The 27557-nt window shown below is 36.6% G+C and overlaps 1 protein-coding gene across 3 annotated transcripts in view; it reads right to left on the bottom strand.

Annotated features, from left to right (window-relative positions):
- The window catches only part of LOC120878903 (CUB and sushi domain-containing protein 3-like), a 1427768-nt gene that overhangs the window by 686863 nt on the left and 713348 nt on the right, over positions 1-27557 (bottom strand). For all 3 annotated transcript variants that reach the window (XM_040261811.1, XM_040261812.1, XM_040261813.1), the window contains one exon: positions 18860-18981. In XM_040261811.1, coding sequence (XP_040117745.1) covers positions 18860-18981 — 122 coding nt within the window. The remainder of the gene's footprint in view (positions 1-18859; positions 18982-27557) is intronic.

Genomic DNA, 27557 nt, shown 5'->3' with positions numbered 1-27557 from the left:
CCACCTCAGTAGAAAGTAGCACTTTCAGTGCTAGGGATAGAGAATGAAAGGGGTGAAATGGGAGTGGTATGGAATTACAGAATAATTAAATGATATCCAAAACTGTCTACTGATAAATGAATCCCTCTAGGAAGAAAAAAAGATATTACAGGACATAAGTCAAGACACCAAAGTCAGCCTTTATCACTTTTCTATATCTTGGATACTAATTAGAATTGTCACCTTTGCTGGACAGAGCTTCAAATATAAAAATACCATCACTTGAAAAGTCCTCTGCTCTTTAACTCCTTTGCTCTTTCTCATTCCCACCTGTGGTAAAATAATGACATCCCAAGATGTCCATGCCTTCATCCAGTGAACCTGTGAATATGTTACCTTACATATTAAATAGAGCTTGCAGATGTGATTAAAGTTAAGGGCTCTGAGGTGGAAAATGTATCCTAAATTACCCAGGTGGGACCATTCTAATCACACAAGTCCTTAAAAGAAGAAGAAGAAAGCAGAAGTGTATGCCAGGGAGATGTGATATTAGAAGGCCTAGACCTGTCTTTGCTGTACTTAAAGATGGAGGAAGGAGACTGGAAACAGTCCATAATTGAGAGCCAGCAATAAAAATCTGAGGATCCTGGTCTTATAACCACAACGAATTGTGTTCTTCCAACAACACAAATAAATAGAAAACATTCTTCCCTAGAGCCTCCAGAACGGAACGTAGCCTGCTAATGACTTAATTTTTATTTCTTAAGACCTATACTGGACTTCTGCCCCACAGAACTGTAAGATAGTGCATATGTGTGGTTTAAGTCACAAAATTTATGCTAATCTTTTTGATAACAGCAACAGAATCATTACCATCATAGTACTATCCAATCTCATAACTCTTATGTTCTTAGTGTGGCTACTTACCTTTCAAATTTAGACAAGAGACAAGTCATTTTAGTTTTCTAAAGTTGTTTTTGAATATGCAAAATGTATACAATAATATAGCAGCTACCTCATAGAGTTAAAGGAAATATTAAATGAAATTATGAATAAAAATAACTTAGAATAGACATATGCGCACAATTCATGTTCATTTTAATGTTACAAGATTATTCAAAATTTTGATAATAAGGTATTAATACTATTGATACTGTTGTTTCCTAACATTTGTCCTCTTACTAGGTAGTACTTAAACAAGAATATTTCTTACTTACTTATCAATATTGGCCTTCACTGGTGGCTTAGTTGTTAAACAATCTGCTGCAATGCAGGAGACCTGGGTTTGATCTCTGCATTGGGAAGATCCCCTGGAGAAGGAAATGGCAACTCACTCCAATATTCTTGCCTGGAGAATCACCCAGGACATAAGAGCCTGGTGGGCTGCAGTCCATGGGGTTGCAAAGAGTTGGAAACAACTGAGCAACTAAGAACACATCAATATTGGACTAAATCTTACCTTTTCAAATATCCCACTACTACTTCTTCTCTAATAGTGGAATTTCCAGCTGATACCAAGTTACTCTAAATAAAGACTATATTTTCCATCTCTCTCTCTCCATATATATATTTAATATTATGTTACAATGTGTCTTTTACCTTCTGTCTTCTTTATCACCTCCCCCCAACTCCAGGCTGGAATATGTGACATATTATGCTGGAACCTGAGACATTATTCTAGAACTGGGGATAAGGGTCATTCCTTGGGATATGAGACAATAGTGAGTTAGCTGATATCCCTGAGAAATTCCTAGAGGAGAGCAACTACATATCTTAGGCCACATATCTACCTTGCTTCAGTCCCTCTTGTTTTGCGTTTTCTTTCACTGTCAGCTGAACCTAATCCTAACCTGTAATTTTATGTATCCTGGTGATTTGTGCTTTGTGCTCAGTTGTGCCTGTCTCTTTTGTGACCCTATGGAAAGTAGCCTGCTAAGCTCCTCTTTCCATGGGATTTTTCTGGCAATAATACTAGAGTGGTTTGCCATTTTTCTTCTCCAGTGGATCTTCCCAGATCAGGAACTGAACTCACATCTCCTGCATTGCTGGTAGATTCTTAACCTGCAGAGCCATTGGGGAAGCCACATGTATCCTGGAACTCCTAAGCAAAAGTTTTTGTCCAGAGATTCATTTTCCTCTACTATGCAATCCTCAAAAGACTTTATTTGAGTGCATAAAGTATACTAATTGCTATCATTTATATACTAAGACATCACTTAATATTTATGTGTAATTGTTACGCAGCACAATTCTGATTATGCATATCATTTAAAAACAATTACAATGAGGCTTAGGATCTAGGGGACACTGAACAGTTAGCAGTGGGAGAAGTAGTAAAAATAAACAAAAAACTAAATATTATAAATGTAGTTTGCATTTTGAATATTTTGTCTCTTTTTTTGGGTAAGAATCAGAGAAATTCCTATCCATGGATTGTAGTCCACCAGGCTCCTCTGTCCATGGGATTTTCTAAGCAAGAATCTTGGAGTGGGTTGCCTTTTCCTCTTCCAGGGGACCTTCTTTACCCACAGATAGAACTCAGGTCTCTACACCTCCTGCACTGGCAGGCAGATTTTTTACCACTAGGACCACCCGGGAAGCCCAGGAAAAGCTAATATACATGTAAATAACCCAGTGAGATTTTTCAGTTGAGAATATCTAATCAGTTCCTTCGATAAATATTCACTTGAAAACTTTCACATGAAAACTACTATACTAGATGATAAGAATGCAAAATTCAAACTTTTTTTTTTCCTTTTTGCCCCTTAGGGCCAAACTAAAGAAAATGTATAAGTAGACAGATAATTACAATATCAATAGTATACAGATAATTACAATATCAATAGTGAACTAGTGTGCAGGGTAGGATCCTAAGCCAAGCTAGGAAGGAGAAGAGGAAATGCTCTCATGAAAAACTGAAACATGAACTGGATCTTGAAGAATGGACAGGAAAAAACAGGGTCACAAAATTTAGTGAGATGCAAACAGAGTAGAAATATGTATTCTTCAAAGGGGGAGCAGCATGTAGACAGCTCTGGTAATGCAGTGGCATAAAAAAGTATGTTGGGGCATGGGCCTAGAAAAGTAAGAGTAGTTAATTAAGAATGTCAGTGGATTTGTCCATGAAGACATATAGATGTATTTAAATACCTGACCAATAAAGGAGCTTATCATTTTGTTTTAGAATAGAATACCACACTGAATTTGTCAATAGATTTAGAGTGCTGTGCTTAGTTGCTCAGTCATGTCCAACTCTTTGCAACCCCACGGACTGTAGCCCACCAGGTTCCCCTTCTGTCTGTTAGATAGTTAGAATAGGAAAAAGGAGTCCAGAATGGCAGTGGCTAAAAGACAAGGAAGAGAAAAGTCTGTGAAAATAGAACAAAGGAAGGTCTGAGGACCAGAGTGAGGACCTCAGGTAGAAAAAACAGCACTCCTGGCTAGCCCAATTTACATACGGCAGGTCCAGGGGGAGGAAAAAACATATAAAAAGAGGAGCCAATGGGCCGGGGGCCTCTCTCTGTATCTTTCTCTCTCCCGCCGGCGAGCTATCTCTCTGTCTCTGTCTGTCTGTCTCTCTTTTCTCTACGTGTCTTTTGGGTTAGCATGCCCTCACGCCTTGAGGATGCATTTTCCTTTATTTTCTAAACAAAACAGTAAACATGGAGCTGTAACACTGTCCAAGAGCTGTGATGCACCGAGGGCTTAAATACCCATCGCTTCAAATTTTTGTTGTAACGAGTTAGAACCAAGGAGATTACACTCCCCTGACATCTGTGGTGCTGTGGGGGACTGTCCAGGCAAGAATACTGGAGTGGGTTGTTATGCCCTCCTCCAGGGTATCTTCCCAACCCAGGGATCGAACCCAGGTCTCTCACATTGCAGGCAGATTATTTTCTGTCTGAGCCACCAGAGAAACAGAGTAGGCAACAAAATGAAATGAAGATTCACTAGTTGGGAAGCTGGCTGAGAACTCAAAGGAAAAATAAAGGAAATGTGGGTGACAGATTTAAGCAACATTGAAGTTCATTAATTACCTGTAGTGAATTCACTGGAACCTATATTTAAATGTATGTAGGAGAAGGCAATGGAAACCCACTCAAGCACTCTTGCCTGGAAAATCCCATGGACAGAGGAGCCTGGTAGGCTGCAGTCCATGTGGTCGCGAAGAGCTGGACATGAATGAACAACTTCACTTTCACTTTTCACTTTCATGCATTGGAGAAGGAAATGGCAACACACTCCAGTGTTCTTGCCTGGAGAATCCCAGGGACGGGGGAGCCTGGTGGGCTGCCATCTATAGGGTCGCACAGAGTTGGACACGACTGAAGAGACTTAGCAGCAGCAGCAGTGAAAGGTGAAGACTACAGAATGAAAAATGTTCAGAACACTGAGGAACACTAAATTTTAAGAAGATGGAAGAGGAAATTTAATACCCAGAAAAATCTGCAAAAGCAGGAGAAAATTCAGGAAATCAGAGAGTATTTGGAAATCTAGGGAAAAGAGAAAGTTTCTAGGGAAATAGAAAGTTTCAAGAAGTAGGCAGTAGTCAATAATGTCAATTACTCTGTACCTATATCTTTCTTTGTCCTTTTACTACTGTATTATTGTTTAAAATATGTTATTATAAAATATAACATGTATTATTGAAATTTAACACAGAATTTTTGTTAGCATAATTGTAAAGGGAACAAATAACTGCAGTCGTCTATCCAGAAACACTATTTTTTAACACTTTGAAATATTTACTTTGTTTTGATTTTATTGATATTTGTTTATTTTTATATGGCTATTCATTGTATTTGCACAGAGTAGTTCATTTAAAAATATTTCAAATAAACCATTTAGATAAGAAGTCAGGTCCCCATGGTAGGGGTTGAGAACAGTCAAGAAGTGTACAAGTATGATTCAGTCAAGAGGAAGAAAATTCAAGGATGGGATGTCCTATAAATGATGATTGCAAGCCATTTATTCTAGCTTGGGGTATCTTCTAGAGTTGTGTCTCCCTGACTGCCATACTAATGTTTATACTAAGATCTTTGCTTTACTCTTACGCTCTTTCTCATTCATGACTTGGTAAGACTGGCTTTGATTTCAATTTATCCCTGAACTACAACCTCAGGTTTGCTCTCATTAGTTTCTACTCAACTGTAGTGAACACTCTAAGGTCTCTGTCCAGATTCCTTTGCATGCTTCTTGTCTTTTGTTATCTGTATGCTATTTTCTCTACTCATTTGCCTTTAAATGCATATAGCTATAAGTTTTCTGAAAAATGCCTTTGGTTGACAAAAACAGCTTTGCCCACATGAGTCCTGAAGGACCTGGGTAATTTGTAGCCTATGATTGTGGGATATGGAAGTAAGACAGCCCAGGACCCTTGTTTTGAGTTGGGACAAACTCTTACGTACCGTTTACACTGAGTGGGATCATGTGTGACTTGAATTTTGCCTGAAATTGCATTGTTGCTTAACTTCTTTCCAGTCCTGCTTCTTCCATCCCCTTAATAGTTTCCTAGACACACAGTCTTTTTTTTTTTTTAATTTTAAATGGAAGCTAATTACTTTACAATATTGTGGTGGTTTTTTGCCATACAGTCACATGAATCAGCCATGGTTGTACGTGTGTTCCCCATCCTGACTTTCCCTCCCACCTCCTCCCCATCCCATCCCTCATGGTCATCCCAGTGCACCAGCCCTGAGCACCCTGCCTCATGCATTGAACCTGGACTGGCGATCTATTTCACATATGATAATATATATGTTTCAATGCTATTCTCTCAAATCATTCCACCCTCGCCCTCTCCCACAGAGTCCAACAGTCTGTTTTTTACATCTGTGTCTCTTTTGCTGTCTCGCATATAGGGTTATCATTACCATCTTCCTAAATTCCACATTTATGAGTTAGTATACTGTATTGGTGTTTTTCTTTCTGAGTTATTTTGCTCCGTATAATAAAGTCCAGTTTCATCTACCTCATTAGAACTGATTCAAATGCATTCTTTTAATAGCTGAGTAATATTCCATTGTGTATATGTACCACAGATTTCTTTTCCATTTGTTTTGCAATGGACATCTAGGTTGCTTCCATGTCCTGGCTATTGTAAACAGTGCTACGATGAACATTGGGGTACACGTGTCTCTTTCAATTCCGGTTTCCTCAGTGTATATGCCCAGCAATGGGATTGCTGGGTCGTATGGCAGTTCTATTTCCAGTTTTTCAAGGAATCTCCACATTGTTCTCCATAGTGGTTGTACTAGTTTGCATTCCCACCAACAGTGTAAGAGGGTTCCTTTTTCTCTGCACCTTCTCTAGCATTTATCATTTATAGACTTCTGGATAGCAGCCATTGTGACCAGCGTGAGATGGCACCTCATTGTGGTTTTGATTTGCATTTCTCTGATAATGAGTGATGTTGAGCATCTTTTCATGTGTTTGTTAGCCATTTGTATGTCTTCTTTGGAGAAATGTCTGTTTGGTTCTTTGGCCCATTTTTTGATGGGTCACTTATTTTTCTGGAATTAAACTGCAGGAGTTGCTTGTATATTTTTTTAGATTAATCTTTGTCAGTTTCTTCATTTTCTATTATTTTCTCCCATCTGAAGGCTGTCTTTTCACCTCGCTTATAGTTTCCTTCATTGTGCAAAAGCTTTTAATTTTAATTAGGTCCCATTTGTTTATTTTTACTTTTATTTCCATTATTCTGGGAGGTGGGTCATAGAGAATCCTGCTATGATTTATGTCAGAGAGTGATTTGCCTGTATTTTCCTCTAGGAGTTTTATAGTTTCTGGTCTTACATTCAGATCTTTAATACATTTTGAGTTTATTTTTGTGTATGGTGTTATAAAGTGTTCTAGTTTCATTCTTTTACAAGTGGTTGACCGGTTTTCCGAGCATCACCTGTTAAAGAGATTGTCTTTTCTCCATTGTATATTCTTGCCTCCTTTGTCAAAGATAAGGTGGGCACACAGTCTTAATATTACTTGCATATAAATCCTTGTCTTGGGTCTGTACTTTGCAGAACAGACAGCTGCAGCCTTCAGGAAAGTAACACTTTCCATGCCTTGTGCCAGGTCTCAGACCTGGCACTGACGCTTGGCACAGGTCTGCAAACTACAACTATTTGGCACAAAGAACTAGTGCTTGCAAGTGGGCAGGCTAAATGAAGTGGCAAAAGGCTAGCTGTCATGATGGAACAGTGACAATATGGAAAAACATTGTTATGGGTAGAAATCAAGGGTGTTTTCTGATGCCTGAAGAGTTCCTGGGGAAGAACACTGAGTGTGTGTTTTACAGATCTAAACAAAAATCATGGGCTTAAATGTCATAGTGAATATATGAATGAAATATTTCATAATTTGAATTACTTTATCATATAATAAAATGATCCTTCAGTTCTTATTTGAAAAATAAAGGAAAAGAAGGAATGATTTGCATGGAAAGTGATATCATCCCCTCCTAGAAAAAGTTGTCCTTTACCTGCATTTAAGTTTGGGACAGATGTCTATGAAAAAGTAAGAGAAGAAACTCTCATCTGTGATGTCACTTAAAAGAAACAAAAGTCCATGTAAAGATAGTATGAAATGCTATAGTGAAAATTTATCTGAACTATATGAAAAATCATACCTTATAATAGCTACAGAAAAAATAATATACAGGAATAAATCTTATTTAATATATTGCAAGTATGAATACTATTTGTGCTTCCCTGGTGGCTCAGATGGTGAAGAATCCACCTGCAATGCAGGAGACCCAGGTTCTATCTCTGGGACAGAAAGATCTCTTGGTGAAGTAAATGGCTACCCATTCCAGTATTCGTGCCTGGAGAATTTCAAGAGAAACTTGGCAGGCTAAAAGTCCACAGGGGTCATAAAGAGTCAGACATGACTGAGCAACCAATACTTTCATAGATAACATTTATTTATAAAGCAATATAAATATCAACAAAATATTTGCTTTTCATTGTAGTATACTAATTTTAGACTATGCTGGATTGAAATGCCTAACAAATTTTCACATATTTTATATGCATTGTTACCCTAATTAGTATTTTATTTACACAACAAATGTTAACAGGAACACACTATGAGCTCAGTACTTTTCTTATGTTTAAATATCCTTATGCTAATATATGACTTAAATTTACAAGATAATTCCCAACATACAAAGTGGTGTTTGGGCTTATTAATATTAACTTGTGAGAAGCTCCAACATTCCTTTGATATGGTAGGGCAGGGAAGATTATTCTGTTTTATGGATGAAGAAACTGAAGGTCACTTAGGTTGACTTCATATCTTGGTTTTCATAAATAATGCTATAATGAACAAAAGGGTGCACATATGTTTTCAAACTAGCGTTTTATGTTCTTTTGAAAAAATATCCAAAAGTGAAATATCTGGGTCATATGGTAGTTCTCTTTTTTTTCAGGAACCTCTATACTGTTTTCCATAGTATCTACATAATTTTACAGTCCTATCAATAGTGTATGAGGGTTCCCTTGTTTCCACATTTTCTTCGACATTTATTATGCCTTGTCTTTTTGATAACCATTCTAACAAGCATGCAATAATACTAATATATCATTGTGCTTTTTTTACTTGCATTTCCCTAATAGTAATGTTAAATATCTTTTCATGTTCCTATTGACCATTTATATATATCCTTTGGAAAAATACACATTCAGATCCTCTGTTCATTTTTCTAATGTTATTTTTTATTATTGAGTTGTATTAGTTCTTTGTATATTTTGGATATTAACTCCTCATTTGCAAATATCTTCTAACATTCAGCAAGTTGTCTTTTCATTCTGATAATGTTTTCATTCAGCTGTGTAGAAGCTGTTAGTTTTATGGTGTCACAGTTTTTCATTTTTGCTTTTGTTTCCTTTGCATTATGTGGAAGACCTGGGTCTGATCCCTGGGTTGGGTGGATCTCTTGGAGAAAGGAACAGCTACCCACTTCACTATTCTTGCCTGGAGAATTCCAGGGACAGAGGAGCCTGGCAGGCTACAGTCCACAGGGTCTCAAAAGAATCAGAAACAACTGAGTGACTTTCACACCACAAAAACATCATGAAGACCACCATCAATGAGATTACCGCATACATTTTATTCTAGGAATTTTAAGAGTTCAGCTTATACATTCAAGTCTTTAATCTATTTTGAGTTTGTGTGTGCGTGTGTGTACATTGTGTAAGTTAGTGGTCTATTTTCACTCCCTGTCTGTGTCTGTCCAAATTTCCCAACACTATTTATTGAAAGGACTGCCCTTTATCCTTTGATCTTTTGTCTAAGATTGAGTGAGTGAGTGAAGCCGCTCAGTCGTGTTCAACTCTTTGTGACCCTATGGACTGTAGCCCACTAGGCTCTTCCATCCATGGAATTTTCCAGGCAAGAGTACTGAAGTAGGTTGCCATTTTCGTCTCCTAGATCCTAGATTAGCTGTCAGTATAAGTGTGATTTATTTCTGAGCTCTCAAATCCATTCCATTGACCTCTGTGTCTGTTTTTTGTTCCAGTGTCACACTGTTTTGATTATCATATGTTCGCATTATAGTTTGAAATCAGGGAATTTGATACCTCCATAATTCTTTCTCAAGATTGTTTTGGTTATTTTGGGGTCTTCTGTGGTTCTATACAAAGTTTAGAATTAAAGCTGATCCTTCAGGTGTTTGAACCATATAGTTTCTTTTGTAAATGGAGATTTTTTCAATAAATATGCACTACAGTATACTACATTCTGTCTTCTCCCTGATGGATGAGGATAAGAGGCTTGTACAAGCTTCCTGATGGGAGGGACTATCTATGGATAAAACTGGGTCTTGCTCTAGTGGCAAGGCCATGCTCAGTAAATCTTTAATCCAATTTTCTGCTGATGAGTAGGGCTGTGCTCCTTCCCTGTAGCTTGGCCTGAGGTGGCCCAGTCTTAGAGTCTATAGTCTTGATGGTAGGCTATAGGCTCCATGGTAGAAATAATGGAAATGTTCTCCAAGAGGACTTATGCCAGCATGCTGTACCTTCCAGGACTGCTGCTGCCAGTGCCCCTGACCCACAGCAGGCCACATCTCCATCCAAGACTTTCAAACACTCACAGGCAAGTCTTGTTTAGTCTCTTTGGGGTCACTGCTTCTTTCTCCTGGGTTCTTGTGTGCACAAGGTTTCATTTATGCCCCCACCTCCCACCAACAGTCTCTCTTTCCCTAGACCTGTAGAAGTTCTGTAAATCAAGTCACGCTGACCTTCAAACTCAGATTCCCAGGGGATTCACTGTGCTTTTGCTGGATCCACAAGTTGGGAATTCCGTTGTGGGACCTAGAATTTTGCAACAGTGCGAGAACTTCTTTGAAATAGCTGTTCTCCAGTTTGTGGGTTGCTCACCTGGCCACTCTATGGTGGGACTAATAGTGACCTCCTCCAAGAGTACTTACGCCAAAAAGTGTGGCATGTGGTCAGATATGCAGAGGACACAACCCTTATAGCAGAAAATGAAGAGGAACCAAACAGCCTCTTGATGAACTTGAAAGAACAGAGTGGAAAAGCTGCCTTAAAACTCAACATTAAAAAAACTAAGATCAAGGTACCTGGTCCCATTACTTCATGACAAACAGATACAGAAACAATAGAAACAGTGACAGCTTTATTTTCCTGAACTCCAAAATAACGGTAGGCAGTGACTGCAGCCATGAAATTAAAAGATGTTTGCTCTTTGGAAGAAAAGCTATAGTAAATCTAGATAGTGTATTAAAAAGCAGAGATATCACTTTGCCGACAAAGGTCAATCTAGTCAAAGCTATGATTTTTCCAGTAGTCATGTATGGATGTGAGAGTTGGACCATAAAGAAGGCTGAGAACTGAAGAACTGATGCTTTTGCAATGTGATGCTAGACAAGACTCTTGAGAGTCCCTTGGACAGCAAAGAGATCAATCCTAAAATAAATCAACTCTGAATATTCACTGGAAGGACTGATGCTGAAGCTGAAGCTCCAATACTTTGGCCACTTGATATGAAGAGCCAACCCACTGGAAGACTCTGATGCTGGGAAAGATCAAAGGGCAGGAGGGGAAGGGGCTACACAGGATGAAATGGTTGGATAGCATCATCAACTCAATGGACATGAGTTTGAGCAAACACCAGAAGATAGTGAAAGACAGGGAAGCTGGCCATGCTGCAGTCCATGGGGTCACAAAGAGTTGGACACTAACGGCCAATTGAACAACAACAACATAGTACTAGAGTTGATTCATCTGCAGATAAGAAACCATGGTACAGAAAAGTCTGACTGTAAAGTTATATGTGCATTTTCAATTGTGCAGCAGTCAGCACCCCTAGTCCCCATAATGCTCATGGGTAAATGCATGTGTTATAGCTCTGTGAAATATGTCATTGATATTTATAAGCACTGCATTGAATCAGTAGATTTATTTGGGTAGTATGGACATTTTAACAATATTAATTCTTTCAATCCATGGGCATGAAATATTTTTCCACTCTATCTTTTTCAATTTATTTCATCACTGTCTTTTAATTTTCAGTAGATAAGTCTTTCTGGACTTCCCAGGTGGCTCAGTGGTAAAGAATATACCTGCCTATGCAGGAGATGCAGGGGACACAGGTTTGATCCCTGAATTGAAAAGATCCCCTGGAGAAGGAAATGGGAACCTACTACAGTATTCTTGTTTGGAAAATCTCATAAATAGATGAACTTGGTGGGCTACAGTTCATGGTGTCACAAAGAGTTGGACATGACTTAACAACTGAGCATCCCCCTCGCCCCCCATAAATGTTTTTTACCTCTTTGGTTAAATTTACATCTTTGTATTTTATTTGATGTCATTATAAATGCAATTATTTTCTTAATTTCTCTTTCTGATAGCATGTTATTAGTGTATAAATACACAGCATACTTTTATTGATTGATTTTTGTATCCTTTGATTTGCCAATTATTAGTTCCTTTTTTTTTTTTTTTTTTAGTGGAATCTTTAGGGTTTTCTATTGGCAACATCAAGTCATCTGCAAATAATGACAGTTTTACTTCTTCCTTTCCAATTAGATGACTTATTATTCTTTTACTCTTGCCTAGTTGCTGTGGCTAGGATTTACAGTACTGTGTTGAATAAAAGTGGTAAGGTTGGGCATCTTTGCCTTTTCCTGATTTATAGGAAAAGCTTTCAGTTTTTCACTGTTGAATGTGATTAGCTTTGGATTTTTCATTTATGCCTTAATTATGTTGAGGTAAGTTCCCTCTATATTCACTTTGTTGAGAGTTTCTATAATAAGTGGATGTCAAATTGTCTAGAGTTTCTTCTGCATCTATTGAGATAATCATATGATTTTAATCCTCCAATCTGTTAATGTGATGTATCATCTTAAATGACTCAAAGATGTTGAACCATCCTCACATCTTTTGAAAAATAAAACTTGATTGTAGTGTATGACCCATTCAAAGTATTGTTGATTTGGTTTGCTAATATTTTGCTGAGGATTTTTGAATCTATGTTTATCAGTGATATGGGCCCATAATTTGTGTTTGTGTATGTGTGTGGTGGGTGGTCCCTGCCCTGGTTTTCATATCAGGGTAATGCTAGATTTGTTAAATGCATTTAGATATGTTTGCAAGGCTTCCTTCCTCTTTATTTATTTGTGTGTGTGTGTGTGTGTGTGTGTGAAAGTTTAACAAAACTTGATTATTAAATCATTTTTGAAAGTTTTGTATAGGTAGAATTCTGTAAAGAAGCCACCTGGTCCCGGGCTTTTGTTTTTTGGGAGATTTCACACTACTATTTCAATCTCCTTATTAGTAGTTGGTCTATTCAGATTTTTATTTTCTTCATGATTCATTCATAGAAGAATGTGTGTTTCTATGAATTTACCTATTTCTTTAGATTGTTGTGTCTGTTGGTGCATAGGTTTGTTTATGTAGGTTCTTTCTCAGAACCACTTTGCTATATTCTATAGATTTTTCTTATGCTGTATTCATGTTCTCATTCATCTCTATTTTTTTTAATTACCCATTGGTTATTTGGTAGTATATTGCTTAATCTTCATATTTTTGTCCTCTTTTTCACCATTTTTTTCTCATGATTGATTTATATGTTTTTACCATTGAGATCAGGTATGACTGCAATCTTCTTAAATGTCCTGAGATTTGTTTTGTGACCTAACATGTGAACTATCTTGGAGAATGTTCCATGTGCACTTGAAAGAATTTCTGTTTTGCTGATTTTGGATAGACTGTTCAAAATATCTATCAAATTCATTTGATGTAGGGTATTGTTTAGGTCTACCCAGACAGTAAAGAATTTGCCTATAAGGAATGAGACCCAAGTTCAATCCCTTGGTTGGGAAGATCCCTTGGAGAAGGGAATGGCAGCCCACTCCAGTATTCTTGCCTGGGGAACTCCATGGACAGAGCAGCCTTGTAGGCTAGAGTCCACAGGGTCACAACGAGTTAGACACAACTGAACAACTAAGACACACACGCAGTTTCTTTATTGATTGTCTGCCAGGATGACCTGCATAATGATGTAACTGGGTTGTTAAAACTCCCTTATTATTATTGTATTGCTTTCAATTTCCCATTTTAAGTATGCTGATATTTGCTTTATACATTTCAGTGTTATGTTAGGTACATATACATTTATAAATGCTGTATCTTATTGGTAAAATGACTCTATTGTCTTTTATTATAGTCTTTGTTTTAAAATCTTTTTTTTTCTGAAATAAGTATCATATAAGTTTCTTGTCCTCTGAAATTCCATTTCTTTATGAAATGTGGATACAAGAGCATATACTTCAGTGCTATGGGAAGTAACTGAGGTAAATGCATATAGAGTACTTAGTAGAGTTAATAAGTACTTAAGAATGTTAACCCATTATTATTAGATACAGAATATACTATTTTCCAGAAAGCTGTCTCCTATGTGGACTGCATGCACAATCCTGCTGAAGAGGGGCTGCAGCTGCTCCCGAAGTGTGCTGGTGGGCAAAGCTGGCCTTTAATGGCTGAAGGCCCTGGTCAAAATAGCTGCTGGACACTGGTGGACAGAATCACATCCCAGATGGTTTTGTGATGTTTTGGGGACTTATCTTTCTTATGAAGGATCTTTGGGTCAGGGTGCATGAGGTGAAGTTGAAATCTCTTGCTTCTCAGGGTAATTATCCATACCTTGTGGCCTACAAGACTGTGAATTGCTATGGCTAGGATATGCTTTGTTGTTTGGCCTTTTTTTTTTTCCCCCCTTGGTATGGTACACTGCTGCACTCTGTGACCCTGACTCTTGCCTATGCCAGAGAATCCTGGACACACAGGGAAGTCTAGGTCAGTTTCTTGGTTCATGGGGCCTTACGAAAGAGGTCACACTATCTTCATTACCTCCACCATAGTTTGCTCTCAGGTAAAACAACAGGGAGGGAACACAGCCCCTCCCATCAACATAAAATTAAATTAAAGATTTACTGAGAATGAAGTGAAGTGAAGTCGCTTAGTGGTGTCCCACTCTTTGTGATCCCATGTACTGTAGACTATCAGGCTTCACAGACCATGGGATTTTCCAGGCAAGAGTACTGGAGTGGGTTGCCATTTCCTTCTCCAGAGGATCTTCCTAACCCAGGGACTGAACCCAGGTCTCCTGCATTGTAGGCAGATGCTTTACCCTCTGAGCCACCAGGGAAGCCCAACTTCTGAGAATTGCCCTGCCCAACAGAACAAGCCCAGCCCTTCAGAAATGGTGTGGACCTAACAGAAGCAGAAGATATTAAGAAGAAGTGGCAAGAACACATAGAAGAACTATACAAAGAAGATCTTCATGACCCAGATAATCATGATGGTGTGATCACTCACCTAGAGCCAGACAACCTGAAATGAAAAGTCAAAAGGACCTCAGGAAGCATCACTATAAACAAAGCTAGTGGAGGTGATGGAATTCTAGCTGAGCTAGTTCAAATCCTAAAATATGATGCTGTAAAAGTGTTGCACTCAATAGTCCAGCCAATTTGGAAAACTCAGCAGTGACCACAGGACTGGAAAAGGTCAGTTTTCATTCCAGTCCCAAAGAAAAGCAATGCCAAAGAATTCTCACAATACCACACAATTGCACTCATCTCATGTGCTAGTACAGTAATGCTCAAAATTCTCCAAGTCAGGCTTCAACAATATGTGAACCGTGAACTTCCAGATGTTCAAACTGGTTTTAGAAAAGGCAGAGGAACCAGAGATCAAATTGCCAATGTTCACTGGATCATCAAAAAGGCAAAAAAAATCCAGAAAAACTCTATTTCTTCTTTATTGACTATACCAAAGCCTTTGACTGTGTGGATCAAAATAAACTGTGGAAAATTCTGAAAAAGATGGGAATACCAGGACACCTGATATGCCTCTTGAGAAATGTGTATGCAAGTCAGGAAGCAACAGTCAGAATTGGACATGGAACAAGAGACTGGTTCCAAATAGGAAAAGGAGTACGTTCAAGGCTGTATATTGCCACTCTGCTCATTTCACTTATATGCAGAGAATATCAGGAGAAATGCTGGGCTGGAGGAACTACATGCAGGAATCAAGACTGCCGAGAGAAATATCAATAACCTCAGATATGCAGATGACACCACCCTTATGGCAGAAAGTGAAGAAGAACGAAAGAGCCTCTTGATGACAGTGAAAGAGAAGAGTGAAAAAGTTGGCTTAAAACTCAACATTCAGAACACTAAGATCATGGCATCTGGTCCAATCAATTCATGGCAAATAGATTGGGAAACAGTGGAAACAGTGGCAGACTTTATTTTGGGGGGTTGCAAAATCACTGTAGATGGTGAATGCGGCCATGACATTAAAAGACGCTTACTCCTTGGAAGGAAAGTTATGACCAACCTAGACAGCATATTAAAAAGCAGAGACATTACTTTGTCAACAAAAGTCAATCTAGTCAAAGCTATGGTTTTTTCCAGTGGTCATGTATGGATGTGAGAGTTGGACTATAAAGAAAGCTGAGTGCCAAAGAATTGATGCTTTTGAACTGTGGTGTTGGAGAAGATTCTTGAGAGTCTCCTGGACTACAAGGAGATCCAACCAGTTGATCCTACAGGAAATCAGTCCTGACTATTAATTGGAAGGACTGATGCTGAAGCTGAAGCTTCAATACTTTGGCCACCTGATGTGAAGCACTGATTCACTGGAAAAACCCTGTTGCTGGGAATGATTGAAGGCAGGAAAAGAAGGGGATGACAGAGGATGAGATGATTGGATGGCATTATTGACTCAATGGAAATGAGTCTGAGCAAGCTTCAGGTGTTGGTGATGGACAGGGAAGCCTGGCATGCTGCAGTCCATGATACACAAAGAGTCAGGCACGACTGAATAAATGAACTGGACTGTACTTAGTATGACTACATCTCTATTTCTCCTACCTGCCCTTTGTTGTTATCCTTTCACCCTTTGTTGTGGAGATTGTTTTCATCCTGTTTTCAGGCTCTCTTCAGAGGAAATTATCCCATACTTAGCTATCTGAGGGAAAATGTGCTTTCCACTATCTTGAATCTTCCCCAATGGTTGCTTTTAAGTTATCAAATATAAAGAAAAATATGAGCAATTATTTTTGAAGAAAATCATAGATATTGAGGCATTAATATGTTGGTTAATTTGGGTTTAAACCAATGAAGAGAGATCTGTGTTTGTGCTTTATGCCAGTAATCATCTTACCAAGAGTTCAGACATGGCAATCTATGGAAGCAAACTTTCCAATTGTATTTGTCAAAATACACAGTTATGACCTGTTAGTGCATCATAAAATTAACTTAGTGAGATGTGAACAATATTTAAAAATAGATTACAATATGTTAAAAAATAGAGAAGTGCTTTCATATAGTCAGGGGAAATTATTTTTTCACACTGTGTGTGTGTGTGTAAGTGAGTGAGTAAACTGTTAAATATAATTGTGGGTTATGCTTGAAAATGCTTGAATTTTCATAGGATACCTTACAATGAATGTAAACTAACAGATCAAAAATGAATGTACTCAATCAGCTTTCAATAAAAAGAGTAAATAATCATTAATATATCTTCCTTAGAAAATAGATATTTTAAGTGAGAAAAGAATAGATAAAAGTTTCATAGATTGGTTAAGAAAAACAAGGAGAACTGTCATGACCTCTGTGAAAATTTAAGTAAGTCAATAATGAAAACTAATTAAACTTAGCAAATTAGACATCTTATTGAACAGGAGATAATCACCACTTTGTTCTGTAAATTATAGGTAATTACTATCACACAAAAAAAGTTTTATCTCAATACAAGATTAATACAGAACATCTGTTTCATACTTTATAATGAATTTGATTCATGTTATCTTAGTATAAGATACTTACATCTTAGGGTGAGATATGTCATAGAAAGTAACCCACATGTTATATGATACATAACATTGACTTTTGCTATCTATGTGATCTTAGACAAATTATCTAGCCTCTTTATTAAATGCAGACATGAAAGTATATTTTCCTATTAAGGGAATTTTTTAAATTAAATAAGTCATTAAAAGTACTGTGAATGACACCTGGCATGTTGCTAAATGTTCAGTAATTGTGATTTTATTTTTCAAGTAGTTCTTGATTTTTTTTCCCTCAGAAACCCATAATTTTCTCAGAGAAGGTATTCAATAAATAAAATTTGTTGATCTGAACTGAATTGATGACATGGGTTGGATGAGTAAAATGACTTCCTTTGTGCATATGAAGGATTAGATTTAGCGATTTTTTTCCCAGGTTTATACACATAGTTGAGGGAAGGCTAGGCTTCTGACCTAGTTCTTATGACTCATAAATCAGGGCTCTTCCATGAGGCAAGTCTAATTTACCACTGAGTTAATTTTTAAAACAACTTTGCTACTCTTGTGATTATATTTTATGAACATAAAACCCAAAACTTTCTGGAAAATAGAATATTCTGTATCTAATAACTAGTTAACATTTTTTTAAGTACCTACTAACTCTACTAAGTACCCTGTATGCATTATCTCATTTACTTCTCATAACACTGAAAAATATGTTCTTATTATCCACATTTCAGAGAAAGAAACAATTTCAGAGAAGTTAAATAGCTTGAACAGAGTTGTTAGTTGGCAAGTTCTAAATCAATATTTGAACTACAAATCTGACCCAATTTTATGGGTCTATCACCAACCTTTTCTTAATCTAACCCAGAAAAGATATTACAAAATCTGAGACAAATTTTGATTCTTCCTATGTAGGTCCTTGCTACATACCCTTAGGAGGAGAAGCAGGATGGAGAGAAAAGGAAAAGAAATCTTGCTAATCATTCACTGCTTTTTTGTTCATTAAGCATTATAATTTTGTTTGAGTTCTGTGGTATATATGTATTTAGATAGATTACTAATTTTAGTCATGTAGACAATACAACCTTTAGAAATCCCCAAATAATGAATCTTCTATTATGTAGAGCACATTAATAAACTTTATAATAAAGACTAGCTGAGTGATCTGTGGCAATAGAGAAACATTGAAAGGAAAATCAGCTATGCATAAAAACAGGATATACCTGAATGATAAGACAAGTAGAAAGATATGAAGTGATAAGTCATTATTTATGGTATCTTTGAAAAATAAATATATTTACAAACTGCAAAAGCACATTTCAGAAAACATTTGTTTATAATTCTAATGTGTTCTTATTTATATGTTAGTTGAGATAGAATTACAGTATTTAATTGTTTTTCTTATTTCTCATATAACTGTAGGTTTTATATAATGTATAGGTAGGAAATATTTCAGAAATCATACTTCAGCTATGAATTTTCTTTATTGCCCTTTCTCTCATGATTTCCTTGCTTTTGTCTTTATGATTATACTTTTGCACCAGAGATGGTTTTCACTTACCTTATTTGTATTCACTGCTGTGATGACCCAGACACATTGTGCATTGCTGTCATATTGGAATGGAAAGTTGGGAGACGTAAAGGTTCCACTTGGTCCTTGAAGATTAGAGCCACATGTCTTCACTAAAAGAGAAATCACATTTTAAAAGGTGAGCACGTGCCACATTAAAATATCTTGCAAATAGACTTTAAATTCAAAATTGCACAATAATAACTACATTGAAATATGTTAATGACGTTCTAATGTGACATCAAAATGAGAGTGGTTTTTACATCCTGAAGTTCACAAGTCATATTTTAAACATTAATTGAAAAATAGTTATGAATAAAAGTGTGAGGCATGATAAATTGTTCTATGATTGTAAATAGGTTAGTTTAATTAGAGAGAGGTCATATTTATTCAGTATTGTGTTAAGAAAATTCTATAAAGAGGAAGAAATAAAGCTTTGGATTGATTAAGCAATCTAAATAGTGTTTTCCTTTCTATTTATTAAGTACACTAGGACTCATAATAGCATAATACCATAAAACTTGTAATTGAGCCATCAATATTAAAACTACTTTTTCTGTTCTTAGGACTGTGAACTGGGCCATTCAGACTGCAAAAAAAGCTACATTAAAGTAATTTTAATAAATATCTACAAAATCTGTGTTATAATAGTTCTTCAGTTTTCTAACTAATCTCTCTTCTAGTTAATCAAAGAGTTACTGACCACACTGTATCTGGGGCTTGACTTCCTTCTTGAGTGCCACAAAAGTTTCTAGGTGGTATTACTTTTGATATGCAATTTTTGCCTCATTCCATTAAAATACTGCCTAAGTCATCTTTTTCCCCCAAATACATCAAATATAATTCCCTGTATTTTTAAATCATGTACAGTTTAACATAGATTTTTCATATGCACATACAACTTTACATATAATCATTTTAAAGTTCATTAATGGAGGTCCCCAAAGTTATTTTGACATGTCCAAGATCTTCAACTAGTAACTAGTATAGTTAAGATTTCAGCTCAGGTCTTCCCACTCCAAGTCTTATCTTTTTATCATGAAATGTGTGTCTTCCTAGTATGTTAAAAATGTAATTTTTTACTAGTGTTTTTTTTTTCCCCCCTTTAGCTCATATTTTAGCATAAATCTATTTTTGACAACTTTCTGGTGATTCAATGATTATTTTTAATCTTCTCTTGTTTGTGTATGATTTTGAAATTTTAAGTAATATAAATGCTATTTTATAAAAAATGATTATATTTTTCCCTCAACATTAATTACCAATCTTTGCTTTTTTCATTTACTACCTCCCTCCTTGTAAGTCTACCATGCTCACTACTCCATTTTCTTCTCTCCTGTTCAATTTTCAATTTCTAATTTCTGCATTATTAATACTTTGGCTGATTTTAGGCTACCAAAGTACTATCAAGGCCTTATAAAATTTCTGATGCCTCACAAATTTTTTTCCTAGATTTATTGAGACATATTGATATATAACATTAAGTTTAAGGTGAACAACATGAAGACTTAATTAACATTTCCATTACCTAACATAATCAGCATTTGTATGTGTGTGTGAATGTTTAGTGAGAATGTTTAAGATCTATTCTCTTAGTAACTTTTGAGCATGTGATACAGCATCAGTAACTACAAATCACCATACTGTATATTATACTTTCAGAAGTTATTCATCTGATCAACTGGAAGTTTTCTCCCTTTAACCTAGCACCTCAAGACTCACTTTTAAGAACTGCTATTCTACCATCAGACAATTGCATTCATTTCCCATGCTAGTAGGTAATGGTTAAAATCTTGCATGCTAGGCTTCAGCATTAGACCAACCAAGAACTTCCATATGTCCAAGCTGGGTTTAGAAAATGAAGAGGAACCAGATATCAAATTGCCAACATTTGCTGGATCTCAGAAAAAGCAAGAGAATTCCAGAAAAATATCTACCTCTGTTTCATTGACTATGCCTTTGACTGTGCGGGTCATAACAAACCATGGAAAGCTCTTCAGGAGATGGTGAGGGACAGGAGGCCTGGCATGCTGCATTCCACAGGGTTACAAAGAGTCAGACCTGACTGGGCAACTGAACAACAACAATATTCTACTCTCTGGTTCTGTGAGTTTGTCATTTTTAGATTCTGCATTGAGATCATTATACTGCAACTTCTTTTAAGTCTTCCATGTTCACTAGTCTATGTTTTCCTTCACACTCTCCCCGCCTGTTCTTTTTTAAACTTTATTGGAGCATAGTTGTTTTACAATGTTGTATTAGCATCTGCTGTACAGCAAAGTGAGTCAGTTGTATCTATATATATATCCCCTCTTTTTAGACTTCCTTCCCGTTTAGGTCACCAAAGAGCACTGAGTAGAGTTCCCTGTGCTATACAATAGGTTCTCATTAGTTATCTATTTTATACATAGTAGTGTGCAAATGGAGAAGGCAATGGCACCTCACTCCAGTACTCTTGCCTGGAAAATCCCACAAATGGAGGAGGCTGGTAGGCTGCATTCCATGGGGTTGCGAAGAGTCGGACCCGACTGAGCGACTTCCTTTTCACTTTTCACTTTCATGCATTGGAGAAGGAAATGGCAACCCACTCTAGTGTTCTTGCCTGGAGAATCCCAGGGACGGGGGAGCCTGGTGGGCTGCCGTTTATGGGGTCGCACAGAGTTGGACACGACTGAAGTGACTTAGCAGCAGTAGCAGCAGTAGCAGTGTGCAAATGTCAATCCCAATCTCCCAATTCAAATCCCATACCCAGTTCATACCAATTCATAACCCTCTTTGGTTAAAACAAATTATGGATGCTCACAATCTATGGCAGCACTCAACATTATCTCAGAAGTTCTAGGTAATGCAATAGAGTTGGAAAAATTTTGGAAAGCACTACAAAATTCAAAAAAACAAAAGAATCATTTTTTAATTAAATGTGCTATTTGCCTACTTAAGCTCAAGAAAGTTAATAATGTTTCTACAATTTATACTACTTTATATTTTAGTCACATAAGCTTCCTTTGAAGAAGAAATGCATGTGAAAATATAAAGCTGTCTTTTGTAACTGTAACAGTTGGCAATTCAAATTGAAAGATCAAATTCACACAAGCAACAAAGTGAACATGTAATTTTTAAAAACATATTTGTCAAGAAAGGTAAAAGTCTTCCATAAAAAGAAGCATAAAAAATTTCAGAAGGAAATGAAATAAAACCTGTGTAAGTACCAAGACAGGTTGTGTTCTATGTAAGAACCCATATAACTGGAAAGAAAGGTTGCATTCTGCATGGAAAGGCTTTTTTTTTTTTTTTTTCACAAAAATGTTAACATCCTGATTTTAGGGATTTAAAATGAATTGATACAAATTATGTAATTTTCATATATTCTATGTATCTATGATTATCTTAATTCAGTGTTTTTGACAGTTATTTTTACAATATTCTATATGCTTTATTCATATGTCACCTATGTTTTTAAAAAGGTAGAGAATAACAGCTAATTTATCATTTTCCAGTTGTTTTGGAAGTGAAATGAGCTTATATATATGGAAACATTGTGAGCTACATAATTATCTGTAAAGAGGATAATGCTGTTTCAAGAAAATGGTATAAGTATAGTAAAAGAAACCAAAAAAAAAAAAAAATCAACCCTAGCTTCTCTATCAATATACTGTAGTCTTATTCTTCCCTCAGGTCAAGCACATACAGTTAACTATGCTTGGAAAAACATCTACGAAAAAGGTTAAATACAATGAAATATGATTTGGTTCAACTGTAACCTTCAGGCATTTAAATTCGTGCTAGATATAATGTTTCAACTACTTCAGCAAGACAAGCAAAAGTTTTATTTTCTGGTTGAGTAAGAAACATTCAATTCACAGGTTAAATATTATTTTTGCATGCAATATACCAACTGGGTCCTGTCTATAGTTGTCTCTGAGTTTAATGAACCCTGAAGTATCTCTTTCAGTCTCTCTTCCAGAATCTTTTTTTTTTTTTTGTAATATTGAGAGACTTTGTTGATCTTGTTCCAACATATTCTCAGGATTTGAACATTTTATAAAGCTCCTTCCACTCACTTACTTGCAATTCCTACAACACACTGAGGATATTTGCACTTTAAGACCTTAGTACTTGTTCTACTTCTCACTTTATATAGGTTTCTCCTCAAAGAGTTCTTAATAGTCTGTTCTATCTGAATAATCTATCTAAACTTTTATTTTTAACCTTCATATACAATTGTATACATAGATATCCATATTTATGAAAAGTATATACATATACAAACATGTACAGACACACACATATATACAATTTTTTACTATCTCTTTTCCTTATTAGAATGATAACTTCATGAGAGCAAGGACTCGTTTTGTTCACCACGGTGTCTCCAATGCCTAGAACAGCATGTGGCACATAGTAGATATTCATTAAATATAGGAATGAATGAACCCGTGACTAAAATAATGAGAGTAACAACAAAGATTTTATTTTGTTTCTGACTGGTATCTCCCCACTACTCTTCAACCCATCTGGCTTTTGGATATAGTGGCAATTTAAGCTACCACCCTTTTGCAGACATTCTCTTCCACAAATGTTTCACTAACAGCTCTGTGAACAAGTAAGTTCTACTGTCTCCTGCTCTGGGCTTTCCTGGTAGTTCAGATGATAAAGAATCCACCTGCAATGCAGGAGGCCTGGGCTCAATTCCTGGGTTGGAAAGATCCCCTGGAGGAGGGCATGGGAACCCATTCCAGTATTCCTGCCTGGAGAATCTCCATGGACAGAAAAGCCTGGCAGGCTACAGTCCATGGGATCACAAAGAGTTGGACACAACTGAGCACAGTCTCCTGCTCTAAGGCTGTCCCTTGGGTATGTTGGAAGACTTTTAGCAAGTAGTAATTCTTTGTTATGAGGGGTATGATATGAGGGGTATGATGTGTCTTTAACAGGATCATTAGGATGAAGTCCAAGTAGCTTTGTAGTCTGTGTACCTTCACTATCCCTGCCTCTTCTACTTACTTTGTGTTCACACTTGAGCAAATCCAAACCATCTGAATCCCATTATTTCACCTGTAAACTTAGTTAAACTATATCACCCACACGCTCTGACAGGCATACAGTGACTTTACAATTATATTATGCATTTATCTCTGTGCTCTTAATGGCTTCTCCAAATAGATGCAAAGAGATTAGTAGAGCTTGGAAGTTATGTTGTTGTCCAATCTCAGTGATATAGCCTTATTGTTATTAAAATGGTTTGATGGCATATAAAACATGGAAAATTGTATTTTTTAATATAAAGTTATTTATTTTAATTAGAGGTTAATTACTTTACACTATTGTATTGGTTTTGCCATATATCAACATGAATCCACCACAGGTATACACGTGTTCCCCAAAACTCAATGTGATTTCAGGTGTATTTGTAATATTTCTCTTTTATTTCACCTGTAGGTTAATATTGTGATCTTACCCTAGCAGAAGTATTTCCATTTATATCTTTCAATATCTACAGTGATATCTTTGCTCATTATCCAAGGATGTGACACACAGTGTTAGATTATTTCTGAGAATAATCTGACATTGGCCATGAAATAAACTATATTTTTTATGCTACACAAGAGGTGGTAGACAAAGCAGGTGATATTAATTTTAACTTTGTAGAGCTTCTATCACTTCTAGAAATTCTAACTTGTAATTTGGAAAACTGGATGTTTTAATAAGGTATGATGATGAACACATATAACAATGAATAAGCACAAACAGCCCAAACTTTGTGAGTTTCAAGTCAGAACAGCTTAGACTATGTGAGATGTACCAACAAAAAACTTACTTTTTTAGGGTTTCTGACGGGGCCCTGTGAGGAATGATGATAAATATTGCTAGGGAAAAACCTAAAATGACTAAAACTGAATGTGTTTGGTATTTAATGATGAACAACTTCTAGAATTCAGTGAGAACTGAACATGGAGAGACATGTTGTGGTTACTTCCCTACATGAAAGGGAACACTCCCTGATCTCACAGAGGTAAACTATGGTAAATATCACTCATAATTTCCTTCTAATCTGTCTCAAGGAGATCCAACCAGTCCATTCTAAAGGAGATCAGTCCTGGGTGTTCTTTGGAAGGACTGATGCTAAAGCTGAAGCTCCAATACTTTGTCCACCTCATGCGAAGAGTTAACTCATTGGAAAAGACCCTGATGCTGGGAGGGATTGGGGACAGTAGGAGAAGGGGACGACAGAGTATGAGATGGCTGGATGGCATCACCGACTCAATGAACATGAGTTTGAGTAAACTCTGGGAGTTGGTGATAGACAGGGAGGGCTGGCGTGCTGCAATTCATGGGGTTGCAAAGAGTTGGACACAACTGAGTGACTGAACTGAACTGAACTGAATCTGTCTTTGCCCAAACACTACCAGTGGTAACTGAACTCTCTTTTTACTATCTATGCTTTGCACAAAGTTGATAGCTTCTGTTTTTATCATAAGATTAATTAAAGCATAAAGTAGGGCTTTTATTATACTGATTTGAATTATTTGTTTCTTTCCAAAAAAACTATCTCCTGGGACTGAGTAAGACCCAGGAGAGGAAAAAGAAAGTGGGGATAGTACCTCACTGAATAATAATTTTATAAATGTAAATTTCTTTTGGATTTCATGGTAGTGAAGTAAGCAAATGATATGTTATAAATAAGAAGTATTTGATCTTGGGTGCTTGAAAGAATCAGACTTATTATAGTTTTTGAAATTTTAGTAAGAATCTAGCACTTAAACCTTTTTATGTCCATGATATAAACTGATATTTAGCTTATATTGTAAGCTGATAGCAACTGATACAATATAAAATGATGATACAATATATTGCAATAAATGATAACACAACATATAATGCAATATATTAATGTCACAATGCAAATTAATATTTTTATTATTTACTAATCAAACACATTCCAGATCTAAAAACACATATGATTGAACAGTTGAGAACTTTTGTCCAGAGAATGTAATCATCAAATTGTTCACTGAAAATAAAAAAGAACTTTCAAATTTAGTGGATTTTTTTAGATGATATATTTTTAACTAATTTGTGAAAGCTGAATGCTGTATGTTAATTATTCTGAAAATTCATGTATTCCAAAAACATTAAGTGAGTGGATATTCTGCTTGATACAATGCCAGAGACTGAAAGTGGCAAGATAAAAAAGAGAGTCAAGGTATCTGCCCTCATAGAGTTTATAGTCTAGAAGAGAAGAGAAATACTAAACTAGGAGATAACATTGGATTTACAAGATACTACAGGGAGGCCTGGCATGCTGCGATTCATGGGGTAGCAAAGAGTCAGACACAACTGAGCGGCTGAACTGAACTGAACTGATGGACATAATAGACCAGGAAGGGTTATTGAAGTAGATAACAGATCAGGAAAGATTACTAGAAAGTAAAATAGAAAAATAATTGTTTTACTTCTATGTTTTGTGCCCCTTCCCATCTAGTAATTTGGCATTTTTTCTCCAATGGCTTTTATAGAAACCTATAAAAAGCAACATAAGAAAATTGACAGTGAACTTGTATATAACAAGGTACTTGTTTCTATGTAACACTTTTTGAGACATTATTTTTTAAAATTAATATGTGATCATTACTATTAGAGATAGTTGAATGGAAATGCTTCAGGGATAATCTAAGGAAAAAACAATCAACTCATGTTGGCAGATATATATGTTTTAAATATAAAACAACCTACTGATAAAATTGCCAACATCTGCTGGATCATTAAAAAAGCAAGAAATTCCACAAAAATATCTATTTCTGCTTTATTGACTATGCCAAAGCCTTTGACTGTGTGGATCACAATAAACTGTGGAAAATTCTGAAAGAGATGGGAATACCAGACCACCTGACCTGCCTCTTGAGAAACCTGTATGCAGGTCAGGAAGCAACAGTTAGAACTAGACGTGGAACAACAGACTGGTTCCAAATAGGAAAAGAAGTACCTCAACGCTGTACATTGTCACCCTGCTTATTTAACTTATATGCACAGTACATCATGAGAAACACTGGGCTGGAAGAAACACAAGCTGGAATCAAGATTGCTGGGAGAAATATCAATAACCTCAGATATGCAGATGACACCACCTTAATGGCAGAAAGTGAAGAACTAAAGAGCCTCTTGAAGAAAGTGAAAGAGGAGAGTGAAAAGTTGGCTTAAAGCTCAACATTCAGAAAACGAAGATCATGGCATCTGGTCCCATCACTTCCTGGCAAATAGATGGGGGAACTGTGGAAAGTGTCAGACTTTCTTTTTTTGGGCTTGAAAATCACTGCAGATGGTGATTGTGGCCATGAAATTAAAAGACGCTTACTCCTTAGACTCTGATGCTGGGAGGGGTTGGGGGCAGGAGGAGAAAGGGACGACAGAGGATGAGATGGCTGGATGGCATCACTGACTCAATGGACGTGAGTCTGAGTGAACTCCGGGAGTTGGCGATAGACAGGGAGGCCTGGCATGCTGCGATTCATGGGGTTGCAAACAGTAGGACACGACTGAGTGACTGAACTGAACTGACTCCTTAGAAGGAAAGTTATGACCAACCTAGACAGCATATTAAAAAGTAGAGACATTACTTTGCTAACAAAGGTCCGTCTAGTCAAGGCTATGGTTTTTCCAGTGGTCATGTATGGATGTGAGAGTTGGACTA

Source organism: Oryx dammah, unplaced genomic scaffold (genome assembly GCF_014754425.2).
Source record: "Oryx dammah isolate SB20612 unplaced genomic scaffold, SCBI_Odam_1.1 HiC_scaffold_19, whole genome shotgun sequence".
Lineage (NCBI taxonomy): Eukaryota > Metazoa > Chordata > Mammalia > Artiodactyla > Bovidae > Oryx > Oryx dammah.
Note: the sequence above shows the minus strand (reverse complement) of the source record. Positions and strands in the feature narration are given on the sequence as shown.